The 20,311-nt window shown below is 50.3% G+C and overlaps 2 protein-coding genes across 8 annotated transcripts in view; one reads left to right on the forward strand and one right to left on the reverse strand.

The window, feature by feature from the left end:
- Positions 1-9,806, reverse strand: part of DRC3 (dynein regulatory complex subunit 3) — a 33,605-nt gene extending 23,799 nt beyond the window's left edge. Inside the window, exons 1-4 of the mRNA XM_081791173.1 lie at positions 9,646-9,806; positions 8,835-8,996; positions 5,830-5,994; positions 2,441-2,557 (exon numbers count right to left, since the gene is read on the reverse strand). Coding sequence (XP_081647299.1) covers positions 2,441-2,557; positions 5,830-5,989 — 277 coding nt within the window. The 5' untranslated portion in view covers positions 5,990-5,994; positions 8,835-8,996; positions 9,646-9,806. The remainder of the gene's footprint in view (positions 1-2,440; positions 2,558-5,829; positions 5,995-8,834; positions 8,997-9,645) is intronic.
- Positions 9,807-10,201: 395 nt separating this feature from the next.
- TOM1L2 (target of myb1 like 2 membrane trafficking protein) overlaps positions 10,202-20,311 on the forward strand; it is a 120,570-nt gene continuing 110,460 nt past the window's right edge. For 6 of the 7 annotated variants that reach the window (XM_060647099.3, XM_060647100.3, XM_060647101.3 and 3 more), the window contains exon 1: positions 10,203-10,361. In XM_060647099.3, the coding sequence (XP_060503082.1) occupies positions 10,310-10,361 (52 nt within the window). In that variant the 5' untranslated portion in view covers positions 10,203-10,309. Of the gene's footprint in view, positions 10,362-20,311 lie in introns of all 7 variants that reach the window. The other variant, XM_060647105.3, reaches the window with a different exon arrangement.

A 20,311-nucleotide genomic window follows, 5' to 3' on the forward strand; every position in this document is an offset into this window, starting at 1 on the left:
CTGGAACACCAAGGGCCCAGAGGCCTAAACTAGGAATTTTTCATGAGCTTGGAAATATGCTCATGATAGCTGAAGGCCATCACGTTTTAACGGTAATTTGGGAAGTCGGTTTGTCCACACCTGAATTTAGCCTCCTTGGCGTATCAGGAGACGCTCACTGGCTGACAGATGAGACTAATGGTAACTTATTGTCCCTTTCTTTTTTTTTTTTCTTTTTAATGTTTATTTATTTTTGAGAGAGAGAGAGCATGAGCTTGGGAGGGGCAGAAAGGGAGGGAGACACAGAGTCCGAAGCAGGCTCCAAGCTGTCAGCACAGAGCCTGATGTGGGGCTCGAACTCACAAACTGGGAGATCATGACCTGAACCAAAGTTGGATGCTTAACCGACTGAGCCACCCAAGTGCCCCCTTATCGTCCCTTTCTAAGTGTGTCATCTTATCTGATGCTCACAACATAGGCCTCATCTTCTGTGTTTGGTGGAGGAAAACCAAGATTCAAGGGGCCTGGGGGTATATGCCCAACATCACCCAGCACATAGAGAAGCTGAGGTTCAGAAGGCTCCCGGAACTGGTGTAGAGTCAGTACGTGAGCAGAGCTGAGGCTCGAACTGCAGCCTGCGAGATGCCAAGAACACAGTTCTGTTCTTCAGAGGCCGGGCCTGGCCCACTAGAACTGGCTGCGTGCTGGTAAATGTTTAACCAGGGGGTTGGGGTGGGGGGCGGGGGCCAGGGTTTGGCAGAGGCGGGGAGGCCCTGAATTGCAGCGCTTGCCCATTTCTGTGGTGTAAATCCTCCCATCGTGGCCAATTTCAAGCTACCGGCCTGACATCCCTGAAGGCGCAGTTGGGACTAGTCGTGCGTAATCAGCTTTGGAAAGCCAGCCCTGGCTGGCTCCAGTACAGCCTCAGCCCTGGGACAGCTGATGCGGCAGGCCACCAGCAGGGCCTCGCATGAGGCGGGGGCTTGCTGAACAGTGGGAGACACCGTCTGCCCCACCCCCTGCACCCCGGGGACCCAGATCTTCCTGGCTGTGGTTGGGTCCCTGGGTGACTAACGCTGTGACTGACAAAGGCCAGCTTCTCTCAGGAGGATGACCTGACCTCTTACCAGAAATGTCCCCCCTGTTCTCTCACCCCCATAGTATCACAGGAGTACTGCACAGGGGCCCGTGACACTTGTTTTAGGTCTGAGAGATAGCTGGGCCTGGTGGCTCTCTCCTGAAAGCATGGCACTCAGACAGCTGGTACCTGGCAGGTGTTCCAGAGGGGGCGTGGCTCAGGGTCTGGGCTGGCCCGGAGCCCTCTTATCCCTCTCATCTCCTATAGAGAAGATGCCTCCTGGCAATGCCAAGGAGGCGGGCTGCCAAGACCAGACTCGGCATTAATGGGTGCTGGGGTGCCAGGAGGGGTTGCCTGGGGCAAAAGACCCGGGCCCAGCTGTCAGGAGACCTGGCTGTGGTTCGCCTCCGCTGCCTATAACGTGTGACCCCATCGGGTCCGTCAGCCGCCCAGCGTCAGCTGCTGCATCTGTATCTGCAAAATGGCAACGTAATCCTGTCTGTGGGGCTGCTGTGGGCTGGTGACTGTCGGGGCCACTGTAGCTGAGAGTGTTTTGTAAATTTGGATGTGTGCCGATGCCCCAGGTTGCCTGTTGTCGGGAGCGGCCTGACCGGACGGAGGGAGCATGGGCTTCGGGGTCACACAGATACGGGCTTGTGTGGCAGCTCTGCTGGAGCTTTGGGCAAGTGCCTTGGCCTCGCAAAATCTCAGTTCCTCTTCTTCACATTGGGATTGTAACACTCACCGTTTAGGATTGCCGTGGGGGCTAAATAAGACAGCGATACAAAGAGCTCTCCGGCCAGCCCCCTCTCCTCGTTCACCAAAACCCCCTGAGGCCTTAGCAATGAGGGCCAGAGCTCTACACTTGGACAGAGCTCAGCTGGGAAGCCTGATGCCCTCACTACTCACTGAGACCTCAGTTTGCTCATTTCTACGATGGGGATGCAAATGGATGGATTAAAAGGCCTCACAAGGAAAGCAGACAGGCCCGTGCTTAGCAGGTAGTCGTGCTCAAGGGACACTAGCAGCTGTGATAATTGTTTCTGGCTTGATCTGGGCCCCCCTGACTGGCAGCGCCCACAGTTGTCTGTCACCCTGGGTCTAGAGTAACTAGACTGCTCCCTTGACTCTCTCCCAGATGGGGAGGTTTGGCAGGTGGGTCAGAATATTCTGGCCTGGTGTGTCCAAGCATATCTTTGCTGGCTCTGCACAGCAAAGGCCCCAGGCTTTTAAAAAGAGCAGCTTTCTTGTTCCCAGTAGACGGACCTTCAGCTGCACACCGGCTAATTCCGGGCGGGCAGCGGAAAATTGCCTGCGAGGCAATGACCCTGGCAGTGCGTCACCTTTGATTAGGGCAGACACACATGCAGGAGGGGCCCTTACCCAGCCAGACCAGGTGTACCAGACGCTCCAGGCCCTCGATCTTCTCGATGATGTTGTTGTCCAGCTGTAGCTTCCTCAAGTTCTCAAACTGCCAGAGGTTGTCTATGCGGAGGATGTCTGAAACAATTGGAGGAGGCGCGTTGGCTGCTTCCAGCCTGGGGTTAGGGTTAAGAGTTCAGTGCAGGTGCACTAAAAAATTGCAACGGCCAATACTAACCATTCACAAGGCCCATAACTCCACCGCCCTGACCTGGAGCATGCGACCTGGGGATGTGGGCTAAGCACCCAAGAGTCTCTATTAGTGCAGAGCGGGCGGGCAGTGATCAGTGCTTCTACCCAGGAACACAGTAGAACTCAAAGGCCTACGGAGGGTCGTCGTGAGTGTGGGCTGAACCTGCCCAGGGCATGGGACTCAGTCGTGCCACCTCTAATGTCCAGCTAGGAGGCTTCTCAGGAGCCTGTAACACCTCGGGACATGGGACACCAACAGCGTCCTTCCTGCCACAGCGTGACAAATAGAACGAGGCTGCAGGGTGAATGCCTGCACCACCCACCCCTCGTGCACGTTGGTGAGCGTGTCAACTAGTTCAGCCGTTTTGGAGGGCAATTTGGCCGCGTTAACTGAAATACTTAATGCCTGTCGCCTTTGACCCTGCAATTCCTCTATTTGGAATCTGTCTGCAAAGGCACACTTGTGTGTGTGCCCAAAGAAATACCTATAGGCACATGAGAGGCAAAAAGATCGGGGGACCCACAAATGTCCCTATATGGGGAGCGGGATAAATCACCCATACGACAGAGAGGCGGGTTCCTGATGTCACTGAAGCTCCTGACCTGTTGTCCCTAAAGACCACTTTCATAGACACGCAGCCAACTCATTCTTTTTGCTCCTGATGCCAGGCAGAGTTCGGTCTCTGTTGCTGACAGCCAGAAGAGTTCTGAACTACGCTGACGTATAAATAAGGAGATGTTACGTACGTAAAATTCTGGAGGCCTAAACCTGCCCCCAGTTTCCTCTAGCAGCCATAATAGCTTTGTCGTTTACATGCCCCTTTTTTTTCCGTATTTGCTTTTGCAAGGATTTCTAAAACTTATAAAATTAGAATACGCTCATTAAAATAACTGAAATAATATAGAAGTAAAAGGGGTTAAAAAAAAAAAGCACACTTAATAACCACACATTCGGGGGCAGTGGTTTCGACATTCATTCAGAGGTTGTGAGGTCCTGGGGGAGGCCGGGTGCCCCCTCTTGGCTGCCCTCCCCAAGCCAGGTGGGGGTGGGGATGGGTGGACCGCATTTCTCTCCCCCAGGGCCCTGCCTCTGCCATTCCCAGGGGCAAGTGGGACTGGTGTCTGTTCCCCAGCTCGCTGTGGCCAGATTTCCCAGAATGATACCAGCCACCAGCTCCACCTACACTTCTGGGGCAGAGCTGGGCTCAGGACCTCAGATACCGCCCATCCTGGTCTGGATTTTCCAGGAGCCTTTTCTGGCCCTGGTCTTAGACTGATAGCTCTTGGCTATGACTGACTTTCCGGAGATGCTGCTCCCCTGGGTGGCTCCCGCATTCCGGGTGCTCTGCCTTGCACACCTATGTGCTGCCTTTTCCTTAGGCATCAGCCGTTCATGTGGAAAAGCCAAAACAACACAACAAAAAACCAGGATGTATTCACCAGTTCTAAATGAGTTACTAGCAATGACAGGACTGCTCAAAAAGTCCAATTTTAATCTTCAACATAGACATGGGGTCTGCCTCTACTACCCCCGGTTTGGTCTCAGCTCATTGCCATTGTTTCCTGGACCGCAGTGGCAACTGTCTCACTCACTAGTCTCTCTGCTCTGGCCCTGGGGTGCCACACTCTTATCCTCCCGCAGCCAGTGGGATCTTGTGAAAAGCTAAGTCCCATCCTGTCCTTCTTCTGCTCAGGACCCTCCAGGGGTTCTCATCTCACTCACTATAAAAGCCAAACACTGTCTGTTGGCCCCCAAGACTGATGCTAGCTGACCTCCTCACCTCTCTGATCTGTCTCCATACAGGGGTGCCTGTCTCAGGGCCTTTGCCCTGGCTGTTCCCTCTGCCTGGAATGCTTTCCCTGGATCTCTGCGTGCTTCCTTCCCTCACTTCCTTCTAGTCTTTGCTCAACTGTCACCTTCATGATGAGGCCTCTGACCACCCAATAAAACACCGTGCTCCACCCCCAACTCCCCTTTTTGCCTCCTCTTGATTTTCCTCCATAGCACATATTACCTTTAACATACACTATTTTTATTTTAATTTTCCCATCACCTGGACATCAGTTCCATGAGGACAGGGGTTTTTGTCTTTTTTGTTCACAGTTGAATCCCTAGTGCCTAGAACAGCACCTAGCATATAAGAGGCATTTTATAAATACCAGCAAAATGAACCTTAGGAAGGGGAGGAGGTGAGCTAAAGGAGGCTAAAGCCCCCTCTGGTGACGGCCATTCTGCAGTCCCTTCACCCCTCCCACCGCTGAGGTGGCTGGGCCCAGGGTCCCTTCCTGCTCTGGGTGGTCAGCCGTGGAGGCCATGCTCTGGGGAGGCCCGTGGGTTCATGAGGCTTGGGCCAGGGCTGTGCCTGCCTTGCCCACTGCTGTGTCCCCGTGGTCCGCCCCAGCCTGGCTGAGGCAGGGCCTCAGTCATTCCCCTGTTGTCTCCTGGGTGTCCCGGCAGGCCAGCACAGAACCCCAGGACAGAGCAGGAATGTGAAGCAGCCCGGGTCACTGCTGTGGAGCCACCCTCACAATACACGCAGCACCCTGCCCGCCTCTCTCGCTTCCTCTCGCACCCCCTCTGTCCTGAGCCACTGGCCTTCTCGAGCGAACACACTGTGCGTGTGTTACCTCACTTTCTCCTCCTAACCAGAGCTTGAGACACGGACTATCATCTTCCCATTTTACAGAAGGGGACACGGAGGCACTAAGGACCTGTCTTCCCACGAGGCTGTCCTCCTGCTCCTGAGGCGCCTCTCCTGCTTCCTGCCCCCAGCGCACATCCTCCTCCACCCCATGGCTTCTTCCTGGCTGCGTGGGACCACGCTTCTGGGTTCCACCTGCCAGGGACCCCGCTCCAAGAATTCCATGTGGGATCTGTGACGGAAGCAGCGGGGCCTTTGGGTTCATTTAGAGTTGGAGTGGGAGAATTTTATCTTTTTCCCTATTATTCAGAATCAGCAGTGCCGTGGATATTCAAATGCTAATGATACTTGGTATTAACTTTTCAAACACTCTCTGCCATTCCTATGCCTTCTAACCCACGCGGGCCCGCCCGCTGACGTAGGTCCCGTGATCCTGGACTCTGCGTGGAGTTCTGGGGCAGAGAAGCCAGGGGCGGGGCGCTGGGCCGCCTGGTGGCCCCAGCCCAGGATACGCACTTTGGAAGTCCAGCCGCAGTGAAAGCACATCCTTGAAGAGGATGCCCTCCTGCCTGGCCAGCTGCCCAGCCTCGTCCCGTGGGCCCTGTTCTCCCACAGCCAGCTTGAGCATGTCCTCGTCCATCACTCTTGGCTCCGCTGAGTCGTACAGCCAGTTCATTTTCCCTAAAAAACACCACGTTCCTCCTCCACAATCTGCTCCTTCCTTTGTTTGAAGACAGGGTTTGGCTGGGGTCTTTTTAAGGAGCACGGTGACAGTCACGGATGCTCTGACGCTGCCCCCATCCCGGTCCGTGGCCCACCACACTGAGAGGCTAGTACGTTTGCACTAAGGCTTCTCCAGGCCTTTTCCAGCAACCGTCTGTACCCGTCCTGCCTGGCACCCATCTGCAGGGGTGCACCCCTTGGTCCCATAACCATGGCTGTGACCCTACCCCCACCCCGGGGACTGGTGGTCCACACCGGTCTCTTCAGCCTTGGGAGCTCAGCTACCCTTATGGCCATGGCCGTCAAAGCCTCTGGCTTTCCTCACCCACTGTTATTCAGTGTTTTGCCACCAACCGCTGACCATGATCCTTGGCAGCTCAGGCCAGGCATAGCAGCCGGTGGCTCCCCTTCTGAGAGACTCGTCCCCATCAGACAGTGGTATCCGTACTCCCCCCATCTCACCACAAGCCGCCCAGTGCATGGATATTGGCAGACACTGACCTACGCTGGCCATTCGTATTCTCCCGCTGAGGAATGTGAACTTGGGGCAGTGGGATGAAAGTCTCATCAGAGCTGCCTGTGAGAGCTGGGGAGGAACTGGGGGGGGGGGGGGCATGGGCCGGCCAGACGTGTGGTTAAGCGGAGATAACAAGAGGGGGGTGAGGCAGATGGACAGAGAGAAACAGAGACGGGAACCTGGGTGATCCAGAAAATAAGACAGAAGGGCGGACAGACTGACACAGTCTTTGCTGGCTGTCCCACCCCTAGTGTCCCTAATTCCAGGCCCTGTGAGAGTTTCCTGACTCCTCACATTAAATCCTCTTTTAGTTAAACTGACACCAGTAGGTTTCTTTTTTTTTTTCTTTTTTTTTTCAATTTATTTTTGAGAGAGATAAAGTGGGAAAGGGGCCAGATGAGGGGCTTGAACTCATGAGCCATGAGATCATGACCTGAGTCCAAGTCGACACGTAAACAACTGAGCCACCCAGGCGCCCCTAGGTTTCTACTGCTAATGGGCCAAAGGGAACTGGCTGAGACTCTGCAGGCAAACGGGGGATCTGTGGAGTTGCTCAGTCGTAGGCTGACCCTGGGCTGCTGTTCCTGGCTGGACGGAGCCATGGCCCTGGGAAGCCTGGGCACCCCAACCTCATTCTCATCATTATCAACATCCAGAAGGGTTGGACCCTGCAGGAAGGCACCCCCTATTGGAAGCTCCCAGATTCTGCCTCCTGAACCCTCTGGAAACTCAGTCCTCCCTTCTTCTTTCCACTCCTGTGTCTCTCCTCCCTGCTGGCTTCACCATCTACCTTCACCCTCTTGTGTCCCCAGCACCCAGGCCTCCTCCCTGATGCTGGGCAGTCCCTGTATTATTCCACTGAGTGCTGCTGGAGAGACTCCCGGTGTTGGGCTGATGGTGTTCACTGCAAACTGGGGTGGGCCGGGCAATCCTGCCACCTGGTCTTAGAGACTGCCACTGCCCGCTGCCCTCATCGGTCCTCCCCCACCATCCACTTGGATGCAGCTTATGTAAATATGCATCTTCCATTTCTGGGCTGTCCGTGATCAAATGTCCCTGTGCCTTTAACTCTCGTGCATCCTTTCCTTCTGCTCCTTAGGAGCCACAGCCTCCCCTCCACCCCCTTCCCCACCCCCTGCACTAGCCCCCACCCCCCACACCCCTTCTCCACCTGCGCCTTCCATCTCCCCCTCTCCAGGCTCTCAACGCTGGCTCCAACTCCTTAGGGTGAATGAATCAACTCCCAAAGACGTTTCTAGTCCTCCCCCTCTTTCCATCTCCCCAGTCTTTTGAAACAATTTTTTCTAAGACTTCCTATAACTTGACACCAGCTTGCCTTTGGGGAAATTTTAATGTGCTGGATTTGGCAGATGTTACCTGCAAAGTGTTTGTGCGTTTTCAAAGAAAAATGCCGTACTCTGGGAAATGCTTCTTAATTCCGATTTCAAAACTCTGACTGAATTCTCATCCCTCCCACCTCATCTAGGCCTGGCACCTGGGAAGGATCAGGCTTGCTTTCAGTCAAGCCCACAGTCACTCCGCAGCGTGGAACGGTTATGAGGCACAATCTTTGTTAAGCACGCGAGGGCAGGATTTGGAACTTGAGCGTGCATCCTGCGGCAACTAACCTCACCTGTCTAAGCCCTTGATTTCCCATCTGTAAAAATGGATAATTCCTCCCTCCTACATTTGTTTAAGAGCGTGTGTGTAGCCCACACATGTGTAACGAATTCACATTTTTATTCACAGCTACTACAAGCTGTGAATAAAACAGATCTCCTTCCCTCTGTTTCAGATGTGAATCAGATAATCATACATTTAATTACAAACCATGACAAGTGTGTAGATGGAGGGAACTAGGACAGACAGCATACACCAGGGGCACCTGACCTGGCCAGGGGAGACAGGGCCGAGATCTGAAGGATGGGTAGGAAAGAAGGAATAGGGAACTGCACAGTGAGGGCCCTGAGGTGGGAGAGAATGAGACATGTTAATTTTGGGCTGAAGGGATGCAAGGTCGGAGAGGCCTACAGGAGTTTATTATCCTAGGATCCCTGGGAAGCTCCTGGGGCTTAATAAGGGCAGTGATGTGAACAGCTTTCAATTTTAAGAAGCTCACTCTGGCTACAGTACAGAGAACCCAGGGCACTGTGGATTTTCATTGTCACAGGGCACAGAGTTTCTCACAGCTGTTCTGGCTCGGGGTGGAGGCCCGACCGCTCCTCCCCTAAGGGGATTTTAGCAGTAATTTACCACCCAACCTGGGTTCCTGTTGACTTGCCTGACAATGGTGTTGTTGGTGAAGACCAGAGGTAGGAGATGGTTAAAGCAGCAGCGAGTTTTACACCACTGTCAATGGAGCAGCCTCCTCACGGAGAAACAAAACCAGAGTTGTCCAGTGGAACAAGAACTTGGGATCATTTGAATCTGAAAAACAAAGCCCCTATCGGCCATGGATTAATAAGAAAAATCAACTATTTACCGAGTGCTTACTGGGTACTAAGTGCACATTCATTATTTGATTACATGTCGGCTCTGGAAGCCATCGGAGAAAGGAGTCCTAATTCTCTAACTTCCCAGGTAGGGAAACTGAAGCCTGGGAGGGGAAGGAAATTGTCCAAAGTCATACAATGAACTACTGACAAGAGGCAGACAAGGAACTCGGGTAACTGTATCCCAAGCCAAAATACTTCATACAGCACCAAGGTAAAGAATAAAAATAAAGAAGAGACACAATTTTATGACAGTGAGGAGGTCGGATATGAGGGTTAAACACCTGAAGAAGTTATCAATGGACCGGGTAACTTTCGATAAAAGAGATCAGGCCAGGAGGCGCGGGGTGGAACCCCTAAAAATCTCTTTGGGCCCTGCTCCCCCAGGGAAATGCTTCCTTAGCGTTTTTCTCTCATCCAAAGGCTGGAAGCCCAGGGTCTCAGCGCGGCCGTAAGTGGCTGACAGAGAACCTGTGTGCTTATTTTATAGGTGAGGAGCGCCGGGCCGACTCCCAGAGAAAAAAGGTCAGAGGAAAGCTTTAAGTCGGGGTTCTATCTGCCCACGCGAGACCACCCGCACTCTCAGGTCCAGGGTCTCACCGTCTGAAGCGCCGGCTACCGGACTGTTTCCATGCAGCAGATGCTTCGCTCGGTTGCTAAGGGAACCAAGCGCGGCCAGCCGGTTGCTAAGGGGAAGTCTAGAGGTAGACATCCTGGGTGAAAGTTGACGGTCACGTGACAGCATTTCTTGGGTGGGGAAATACTCCTACCACCAACCAGCAGTAGAAAAAACAAACGTTTCTCCAATCAGCGCCTTCTATGGGCAGGGATATTAGTAGCCCCGCCTCTCCCCCGGCCCCTATTGGAGTGATTGACTCTCCTCTTGACCAATAATGGTAAGGATTCACTAGATTGACCAACATATAGATGAATCAAAATACACAGACTCCCGTTCGGGGGCGGGCCAGGGGAGGTGCCGCTACGCCTGACGGAGATTCCTGTGACCTAGCTCGCCGCTCCGCCCAATCGGACGCCGCGGGGTAGGTGGGGCTTCGCGAGGGAGGTGTGGGGGCCAATCGGAGAAGGGCTTGGCAGGCGTTGCCCAATAGGGACGCGACAAGGGGTGGGGTCAGGGGCCGGGCGTTCGGCGTTCGAGAGGGTGGGGCGGGGGCAAGTGTCAGTCAGGTCGGGAGCGCGGCGGGGGACAGCGGATACCCGGGCGGCTGACAGGGGGCCCGGGCCGCTGCCGTGTTGTCCGCTCAAGATGGAGTTCCTCCTGGGGAACCCGTTCAGCACCCCGGTGGGGCAGTGCCTCGGTAAGGCCGCGCGAAGGGTGGGCAATCTGGGTGGGCGGCGGCGGTGGACGGGGCTGGTGAGGACCGCGGGCCTCTGCCGGGCACCGGTGCCACCTCACCGGCGTGCCGGGCATCCTTGCCGTCGGGCCTCTGCCCACGGGTTGTCTGCGCCTGCTCACGGCGCCGGTGCCACCCTGCCAGGCGGCTCCCCGAGGCCCAACTGGGACTCGGAGATGCTCCGCGCGTCCCTCCGGATCAGGGCCCAGCCCTTCCTGGCTGATAGAGGTGGTGCTGGCTGCTGGTCGGCTTACCTCCTCGCCTACTGGGAGATGCCAGTGAGTGCGTCCTCATCCAGGCCGACAGTGTCGCTGCCACTGCCGGCAGAACCTAGTTCTCCCACACCCTTCTTCCTCCATCCTTGTCCCTCTTTTCAGTACCAGCAGCCCTCACACCGGGCACCCTCCCAGAGAATACTGCCTGCTCTGAGACTTGCTAATTAGAATTGCAACTCAGCTAGGCTGTAGGAGGGACTGGGATTGTGGGGAAGTGTTCCTAGAGGGTGATCATCTTGGCGTGGGGATGGCATGCCTGACTGCCTCTGGGAAAGAAGGGAGCCTGCGTTATTTAATGATGAGAGCCCTGGACTGGGAATCATGAAACCTGGGCTTCGGTGGGGTCTTTGCCAATGACTTTCCCTGTATGACCTTGTGCGAGTCACTGCTCTTTCTGGTTTGACATTTTCCGTGTCACTGCTCTTTGTGGTTTGAGGGTTTTGGAGGTGAGATATGGTAGGTGCCTTCAAGTTCTCAAGTTTTAATATTCTTTATAGTAGTCTCTGCACATTGACTATTGCTTTCCTGCTCTGTTAAGTTTGCCCAAAGCTGAAGTCTATTGGTGACAATGCAGAGAGAGGGGTACTGTGCAGCACCTGTTAATCCTATATGGGGGGTCTGGACACCTGGAAAAGGGCACCAGAGGTGACCAGTATCCTGGGTAAGGAAAGCCCAAGGCTAGGTAAAAGAACATCAGAATGGCCCCCCTGTATGGGATTTCTTTACTTAAAAGGCAACTTGCCTTTTCACCCAAGGCAGGAACTTAAGCCAAGTGATTAGTTGAGAATGTTGATTGGTTTCTTTTAAAACCGGGTTCCTCCTAGTTGGTGGAAGGACTGGTAAAACGTCTTTTATGAGCCGGACCTTTCCTGTCCTTATGGGCCTGGCTGGTTTCGTCAGTAGTGATTTGATTATTTCCTGCTTCACTTACGATTTTCCAGTTTACTTATCAGCCTTTAGTGGGGTATGTGAAGTTATTGAGGCCTCTCTTGGCGGCTAACTGGCATTTTGGAGCTTTTCTTTTCTTTGTAGTACAAGGTCTTTGGTGAGGGATGATGGACACTGGGCCCTGGAAGAGTCTCTTCCCACCTTTATGGACTACGATGTCTTATCTAGATTTTCTTCATTTCCTTTCCTCAGGGGCTCTTTCACTTGTAGCCATATTCCAAAACCTCATTTCTCACTTGGGTATTGAATTACAGCCAGTTACTGGAGGGAGCTGGCGAACTTGGAAGGATTTTTTTTTTCCTCCTTCCTTTACAATAGGAAGTTCTACACCTTCAAAGTGCCAAGGTAATTGATAAGGGGTAGAAGTTAAAGGACATTTAAAAATCTACAAATATTAGGGCTATAGGGGTACATAGGGAGTGGAAAGAGCATGATCCTTCTGTCAGGAAGGCCTAAGTTGAATTTTACCTTACCTATTTGTTGGCTGTGTGACCCTTCTGAACCTTAGTTTGCTGATAGAGAAAGAGAGAGAGAGAGAGAGAGAGAGAGAGAGAGAGAGAGAGAGAGAGTCATACAGAGTAGTACAGTTTAAGTGAGATAATGGATATAAAACACTTAGCGTGGTATCTGGGACATAGTAGAGGCTCAATAAATCATAGCTGTCACTGTTAATAACAATAGTTAAGTTCAGGTTGAATTTGCTATCTGGAAAGGATATGTGGGACAACTGGCCCATCTGTGACCTGTGACCAGGTCCCAGATCCACCAGCCCTTGTAAAAGACGCTTGAACATAAAGAGAGCAGAGCCTCCTCATTGCCAGTTAGCCAACAGGCAAGGCCTAGCTAATTTCACAGTTCAGATAAGTAATTAGAGGACGGAATGAGGTTCTAGTATATATTCTGTGCTGTTGTAGTAAAGCATAAAAGTGATTTTCATGACATTTAGTGTTGTTAGTATTCTTTTGAAAGTATTGCCAGGTGGTTGATGGGAGGGAGGGGATACAGAAATAAAACAACAAAGCTGGTGATTAACAGCAGCAGTTACAGCTTACAGGAAGCAATTCTACAGCCGTTACTTGCTTCTTAGGGCCACTCTGCAGTGTAAGCTTTTTTGTCCTTCCCACTTTAGAGATGGGGAAACTGAGGCTCAGGGGAGTAAAGAAAGCCACTGGTCAACTGGTAAAAGGGAGAGCTGGGATTTCATAGCCGTCCTGGTCCTCAAGGGATTGATTTATGGTATGAAGCGAGAGAGCACAGATGCACAGAATAATGATCACTAACAGAAGGCCACTCCATAGTTAAGTGTTCAGCGGAGTAGTGGGGATTTTCAGTGCTCTTAGGAGTCCAAAAGAATTCATAAGAGCCAAGGAGGTGAGACTGGCGTCGTTGAGCCCGAGAGCTGCTCACGACGTTGGTTGGAATTAGGGAAGAGGACACCCCATGCGCGGGGAAGGGTACATGAGGCAGGGAGCGGGGTGTGAGCACATCTGTGTTCACCAGTCTGAGTGGAAAAGAGGTGGCTTTGGGGAGCAGTGGCAAGTTGGGTTTGGGCCCAGGGTGAAGCCTTGTTTTGGGGGTGGGGGTAATAACATCAAAGATAACGTTCTTTTTCTGACTTCAACTTTCAGTCTTCTCTGGTCCTCGTGTTACCCACTCATGAAATAATACCTCTCAACAGCTGCGTGGGGCTTGTACAGAAAGAACCCGATCCGTTTCGTTCAGTAGGCCTTTCGAGTGCCTGTGGGTGCCAGGCCCTGGGCTACGCATACTTACAAACTGCTCTCAGGGAGCTTTCAGTTGAGGTAACATGTTCACCAAAGGTGTGGTGGAGCTGCAAAGCATTAGGCTTGTAGTCTGAGGACTTGATAATTCGTATTTTTATCATTGTTTTTGGTGGTTTTGTATCTTTATTTGACAGTCTGGTTGGTTCTCACCCACATTAACTGTACATTTTGGAAAGTGGCGATAGGTACGTAGGTAGAGAATGTGCAGAGCTTGTTTGGTGACCCTTCATGTTTATTACACTTTCTGGACCATCCTGCAAGGTTTCGGCATGGGCCTTTCCTTGTGCCTTTGGCCCAGACAGCTTCGTTGAGCCTGATGTCCGTGCACACATCTGGGAGTTCTGGAGTTCCCATTTCCTTCATGGCAAATTTCTGGATCTTTTTGAGGGCCTGAGGGGCACTCTTCCTGAAACCCACCGCATGGATGCCCTGGTGAAAGTTGATGGTGTGTTTTCTGGTCACTGCCTCGTTGATGGCAGAATGGCCCTCCTTCTCACCACCCTGCTTTGTGGGAGCTGTTCTGCTGGGTCCAGATTGGAAAGGGGTAGGATAATTATTATTTTATGCCTGGGGCCTCACATGGACATTGTAAGCTGGTGCTATTTGATTGAATGCACGGATAAGCCCCCAGTCGGACATAGTCACCTGTGTATTTTCGTTTCCATCCTACCTGTCCTTCTAGAAGGTGGTTCCCTAGTAGAATGCATGGTTTAGACCAGAATGAGCAGTAGTACAAGGAACTAAGAAGTGTGGAGGAAGAAAAAATACTTTTATTTCTGGATTTTCTCCTCTGAAACAAATTTCCTAAGGTTACTGTATTTTTTATTAAACATTTTTGTTTTAACATTTATTCATTTTTTGAGAGACAGAGACTGTGTGAGCTGGGGGAGGGACAGAGCGAGGGAGAAAAAGAATCCAAAGCAGGCTCTAGGCCCAGAGCTGTTATTAGCACAGTGCCCGACGCGGGGCTCAAACTCATGAACTGTGGGATCATGCCCCGAGTTGAAGTCAGACCCTTAACCAACTGAGCCAACCAGGTGCCCCGGTTACTGTCTTTAAAAAAAATGTTTTTTTAATGTTTGTTTATTTTCAAGAGAGAGCATGCGTAAGCAAGCGGGGGAGGGGCAGAGAGCTAGAGAGAGAGAGAGAGAGAGAGAGAGAGAGAATCTGAAGCAAGCTCCAGGCTCAGAGCTGTCAGCACAGAGCCCGGTGCTGGGCTTGAATTCACAAACCGTGAGATCATGACCTGGACCAAAGTTGGACCCTAAACCAAATGAGCCACCCAGGTAGGTGCCCCAGGAAGATTTCTGTCATAATCTAAACCCTCCATGACCGCTGGGGGGTTGGATGTCCTATACCAGGAGTTCCCCAAGTCAGGTCCATGATGCTCTGTAAGAGTTGACAGTTCCTTTTACTGGCTGGAGAACGTTTTCAGATTATTCTTTTTCCAAGAGTGAAGTTTGGAATCATTTAAATTAAAAGATTAGTGAGTAGTTAATTCTGATGGGAATATTGTGGGGTGAGGTGGTGAGGTGGTTCAGGGAGGACCATCTGTTCTCTTCCTGGTTCAGCTTTCATAAACAGGTAAGAAGCAGATACTCTGTTGCAGAGTTTGTGCTTATAGGTTGGATGGTGTTAGACATAAACAGCCTCCTAGTGCCCTGGGAATGCTAGGTGTTTGACAGCCTGGGGGTTTGTTCCAAGAAGAATTAGTTATCCCTCAGATTGCTATTGTGCTCTGCAATCTGCCAAGCCCTTTTGACTCCTTTTGACTGAAAGGAGCTTAAAACCATTAAGCACCTACTGTATGCAAATTCTGTTTGAGGGATTGCATTTAATCCCAGTAGCGTTTTAATGGTCTCAGTGTTATTGCTGGTGTTTAATGGTCTCAGTGTTTTGCCTACAAGGAAGCTGAGGCCCTGAGAGGTTTAAGAGCCTTGTGTAGGGCCCTGTGCGAGAGATTGGTGCCAGAGTTAAGGCTGGAATCCACTCCTGATCCACTCAGTGCTCATTCTGTGCTGCCATGTTGCTTCTTGTTCTTCAGGTCTCATGATTCATGGTCGGTAGAATCACCCGGAGGGCTTGTTAAAACAGATCGCTGGGTCCTACTCTTGGAGTTTCTGATTCACTAGGTGCAGGCTGCGTCCTAGCATTCTACATTTCTGAGTTCCCAAGAGATGCTAATGCTGCAGCTCGTCCGGGGACCACACTTTTGAGAACCGTTGCTCTACATGAAAAGTTCTGAAAAGTTCTGCTTCCTTAATCTTTTCTTTATCTTTCTTCAAATGGTAAATATGGGTTTTCCAATGGACAGACGATAAGTGGGATCATTTAGAAATTGGTCATTCATTCAGTGGCCCTATCTTGCCTCTCTGTATGTATCAAGCTAAGCATTTACCAGGATGCTCCGTTTAGTAAGGGAGTGAAGATAAGTACCTCAGTCAGGTACGGTAAAAAGTACCTAAATGAGATATGGGTGGCATTAGACTGGACAGATAAATGAAGTAGGAGAGTGGAGGATGGAAGGGCTTATGACCTCCAGTAGTAACACCAATAGCCAAAGGCTTACTGTGTGCTGGAGACTGAAGTGGTCACTTTGGATGCCTTGCAGTCCTATGATCCATCCACACAACAATACCGTGAGGGAGGTACTGTTATTGTCTACATTTTGCAGACGGGGACCCCGAAGCAAAGAGAAGGTCACACAACTAGGGAAGGGAGCCGGGGTGGAACTCCCCAGCATTCTGGCTCCAGAGCTGGTGTGCTGTTATGCTGTGCTGCCCTCAGCAAGGGAGGGGTGAGGAGGGACACCTTAGGAAGGAAGGAAGAAGTCTGGAAAACTCAGGAGGTGGTGGCTGCTGAGCAGGGCTTTGATGGACGGGTGGAAATGGAGAAGGAGGCCAGAGGGCTCTCTTGGCAAAGACAGCAAGCAGCTTGAGCCCAGGCTGATGTTGAGGGGGGAGGTGCATAATACCATGGGTTCTACTGGCCTAGCAAGGGAGTGTGGCGGAAGGTGAGACTGGAAAGGTAGGGTTAGGCCTGAGGGTAGGGGGCTTCAAAGGTTGGCCAGATAGTTTCGGCTCTTTCATTAGTGGCACTGGGGAGCCAGGAAGAACATCTAGGGAGGGGAGTAGCATGGGTATCATTACAGAGGCGGGGAGATTTCCCCTTGGCAGCCACCAAAGGTCATTCTTGTCTCTTACCATCAAAGCCCCTGTGTGCGCGGGGCAGGGGTCCTACAGGGATGTCAGTAGCAGTCACTGCTCATTCCTCCCAGATTTGGGGTATGGCCCTCCTTATGAGCCCCCATCAGAGAGGAGAAGTGCTGGGGCAGGTTGCTGGGCCACGGGAGGAAATCTGGGGTTCTGAGAGCATTTGTCCTTAACTGCCTGGACAGCTTATAAAACACCAGTCAGTCCTGTGGTGAGGGTCAGCGTCTCCTTGTCCTGCCCTGCTTTCCATGTGCAAGACCAAGGAGCTGAGGCACTCACAGGGCTTTGCTGAAGGTGTTGTCATTGCTTAGAGTGGACTATTTGGGATATAAAAAATTCTTATAGAATTGCGTTTTTTAAAGAACAGTGCTTATCCATGTAGAAAATTTGAAAAATGTACAAAAAAATGCAAAGGAGAAAAAAAAAAATGACCATGATATGTTTTCTTAGAAGCTCATTGAGATTCTTCTCATTTCATGTAATAAGTGGAATACTTGTGTATTTCACCCTGTTTGCTCCCTTGGAGGTGCAACATTGTATAAATACTCTTGTGTATTGCTGTGTAATTTACTTGTTTTTTTTCTTGGAGGGGGGTGGATGTAGAGTGAGGAAGAGTGTAAACACAGTGCCCAGAGGAGTTTCAGTTAAGGGTTATTGTTCTTGACCTAGCAGATAAATCACTCAGAAATTTAGGCTAACCTAGTAGTCTGGAAAGATATAAGTAACATTCAGGCTTGCTTTTTTTTTTTTTTTTTTTTTTTTTTTGTGGTGACCCACCTTGTTGTGGCTAGGAGAGGGGCTGTTAAAAACCATTTTCAGGGTCGCCTGGGCGACCTAAGTGTCCGATTTAGGCTTAGGTCATGATCTCACGGTTTGTGAGTTGGGATCCCTGCATCAGGCTGTGTGCTGGCAGTGCAGAGCCTGCTTGGGATTCTCTGTCCCTCCCCCACCTCTCTCAAATAAAACTAAAAATAAATAAATAAATAAACACCATTTTCAGACTTGGTGCTTATTTTAGTTCTCTCGCTAATCCTCCTGACCTGGAAGAATGTTGCTGATCTTCTAGTTAGAGTGCTTGCTGTCTGGCAGCACCTGCCTCCTCCTCCAGGAAGTTTTCCTAGGCCGCCCTAGGAAACTGCCTGGTACAGTTTCCTGAGGTTATTTATTTTATGTCTCCTCACGTGTTTTATTCCCTTATTTTCTGAATGAGACTGGAGCCTCCCTTAGGCAGGATGCCTTTCTATTTCTTTGTGACCTTCACAGAATGTGGCAGAATACACTCTGCATAGTTACTCCAAAGGTTCCTTTCTATCAATCTTATTTTTTAGTGTCTTTCAGAGCTCAAAATATTGGGCATCATTTACTGATCCTTCAGCGTCTTCTAGGCATCCTCTGACACACATTAGCTTGTTGCAGTATTATTTTCTCTGATAACTCCATTGAGTCAGTGGTATGATCTCCATTTTACAGACGAAGGAATGGCTTAGAGGAGAGGAGCGAAGAAACTTGCCCAAGGTTCAGGGGATCAAGCTCCAAGGCTTGTATTCCCAGGGCCTTGTAGATTGCAAGCTTGGTCTGTTTCCATTTAGACAAGGACGGGCCTTAACTGATTGGATGTGGGGCCTTAACTGATTGCATGTGGGAGTTCCGGAAGCTAGCATAGTCCCATCAAGGAATTCTAGAGCAATGTGGATGCCGCTGTCCTCTCTTTGTTCTCTTCCAACATTTGACACTTTTTGTTTTACATTAGAGTTAGTCCTGTCTCTGTCTCTGGTGTGACTGACTGGCCTGTGTGAGGCCATTAACTATTCTAATATTCACTTCCCTGATCCATAAACAGGGAAGGGAGGTGTGTATGTGACGAGAATACCTGCTCTGTGGTGTCTTACGGGGTAAGAGGATCAACGAGATACCTTACGTAAAAGCAAAACGTGGTGTTACGTTAGAGCTCCTTCTATGCATCAGACTAAATGTTCCATGAGGGCATCTGTTTTTGCTTGTACTTATTTTTTGATTTACTTCTAAAAATTGCGGCAAAATATATCCAACATAGACTTTATCATTCTGACCATTAAAATAAAGTTCAGTGACATTTAAGTACATTCACATTGGCACGCAGCCACCGCCATCCATCTCCAGAACTTCCTTCGTTCTGCCTAACTGAAGCTCTGGACGCATTGATAGCTCTCCTCTCTCCCCACCTCCAGCCCCTGGTGGTAACTATTGTACTTTCTGTCTCTGACTGTGACTACTCAAGGTACCCTCACATAAGTGGGTCTTTTTGTGACTTATTTTATTTAGCGTAATGGCATTAAGATTGCTTCACGCGGAAGTATGTTTCAGAATCTTTCTTTTTGACGCTCAGAGTATCCCATTATATGTGTCTACCGTATTTTATTTACCTGTTCCTGCATCTTTGGATACTTGGGCTGCTTCCACCTTTTGGTTACTGTGAACAATGCTGCTGTGAACACGGGTGTGCAGATACCCATTCGTGTCCCTGCTTTCAGTTGTTCAGGATATATATACCTAGAGGAAGAATTACCGGATCGCAAGGTGATTCTGTTTTTGATATTTTGAGGAAGACCTGCCATACTGTTGGCCACAGCGGTTGTACCCTTTTACGTTTCTACCAGCAGTGCAGAGAGCCCCGATTTCTCCACGCCATCGCCAGAACTTGTTATGTATTTTATTATTATTTTTTTTAATGGTAGCCATCTTACTTGGTGAAGCGATCTCTCGTTTCAGTTTGTATTTGCGTTTCCCTAATCATTAGTGACAATGAGCATTTCCTCATGTGCTTATGGGCCGTTTGTGTATCTTTGGAGAAAGTCTGTCCAGATCCTTTGCTTGTTTTTTTAATCAGGTGGTTTTTTTTGTTGTGTTTGTTGCTGAGGTCTAGGACCTTTCTCGATACGTCGGATATTAATAGGAGCTACGTGATTTGCAAATAATTGTCTCCCATTCTGTGGGTTGCCTTTTTCCTCTGTTGTTCGGGTCCTCGGAGGCACAAAAGTTTGTAATTTTGATGAAATCCAGTTTTTTTTTTTTCTTTTGTTGCCTGTGGTGTCGTGCCGTGATTTTTCAGGAGAGTCTAACACATGCCTTGAAGACCAGAACAATGATGCCAGCACTGCTAGTCAGCATGACTCTTCACCAGGAACTGGGCTAAGTACCTTACATGCATCATTTCCTCTCATCCTCACAGCAGTTCTGCGAGGCAGGTGCCATCATTCACATTTTCTAGAGCAGGGAACCGAGGCTTAGCAATTAAGTACCTCCCCCAAGGTCTGTGGATAATAAGTGGCAGAGCAGGGACTTGAACCCAAGTCTGTGGACTTGAGAGTCTGTGGACTCCAGAGCCAGTGCTCGTTACCACTAAACTGGAGAGCTCAGTAACTATTTGTGATTGAATGAATGAACACCTGAATGAACTTGGCAACTGAAAATCTGACAGTAGCTGTCCCCAATTCAGATGTGCCTTCGTGTTAGAAATTATTCACCGAGTTCAATCTTAGTGTTTCAGTGCACAAGTGTCTGCATCCTTCCAGCACGTTTTCTGAGAGTTCTATTAAAGGATGTGCTTTTTTTAAAAAATTTTTGTAATGTTTATTTATTTTTGACAGAGAGAGAGAGAGAGACAGAGTATGAGCAGGGGAGGGGCAGAGAGAGAGGGAGACACAGAATCCGAAGCA

This window comes from Panthera onca, chromosome E1, assembly GCF_046562875.1.
Source record: "Panthera onca isolate mPanOnc1 chromosome E1, mPanOnc1 haplotype 2, whole genome shotgun sequence".
NCBI classification, from domain to species: domain Eukaryota; kingdom Metazoa; phylum Chordata; class Mammalia; order Carnivora; family Felidae; genus Panthera; species Panthera onca.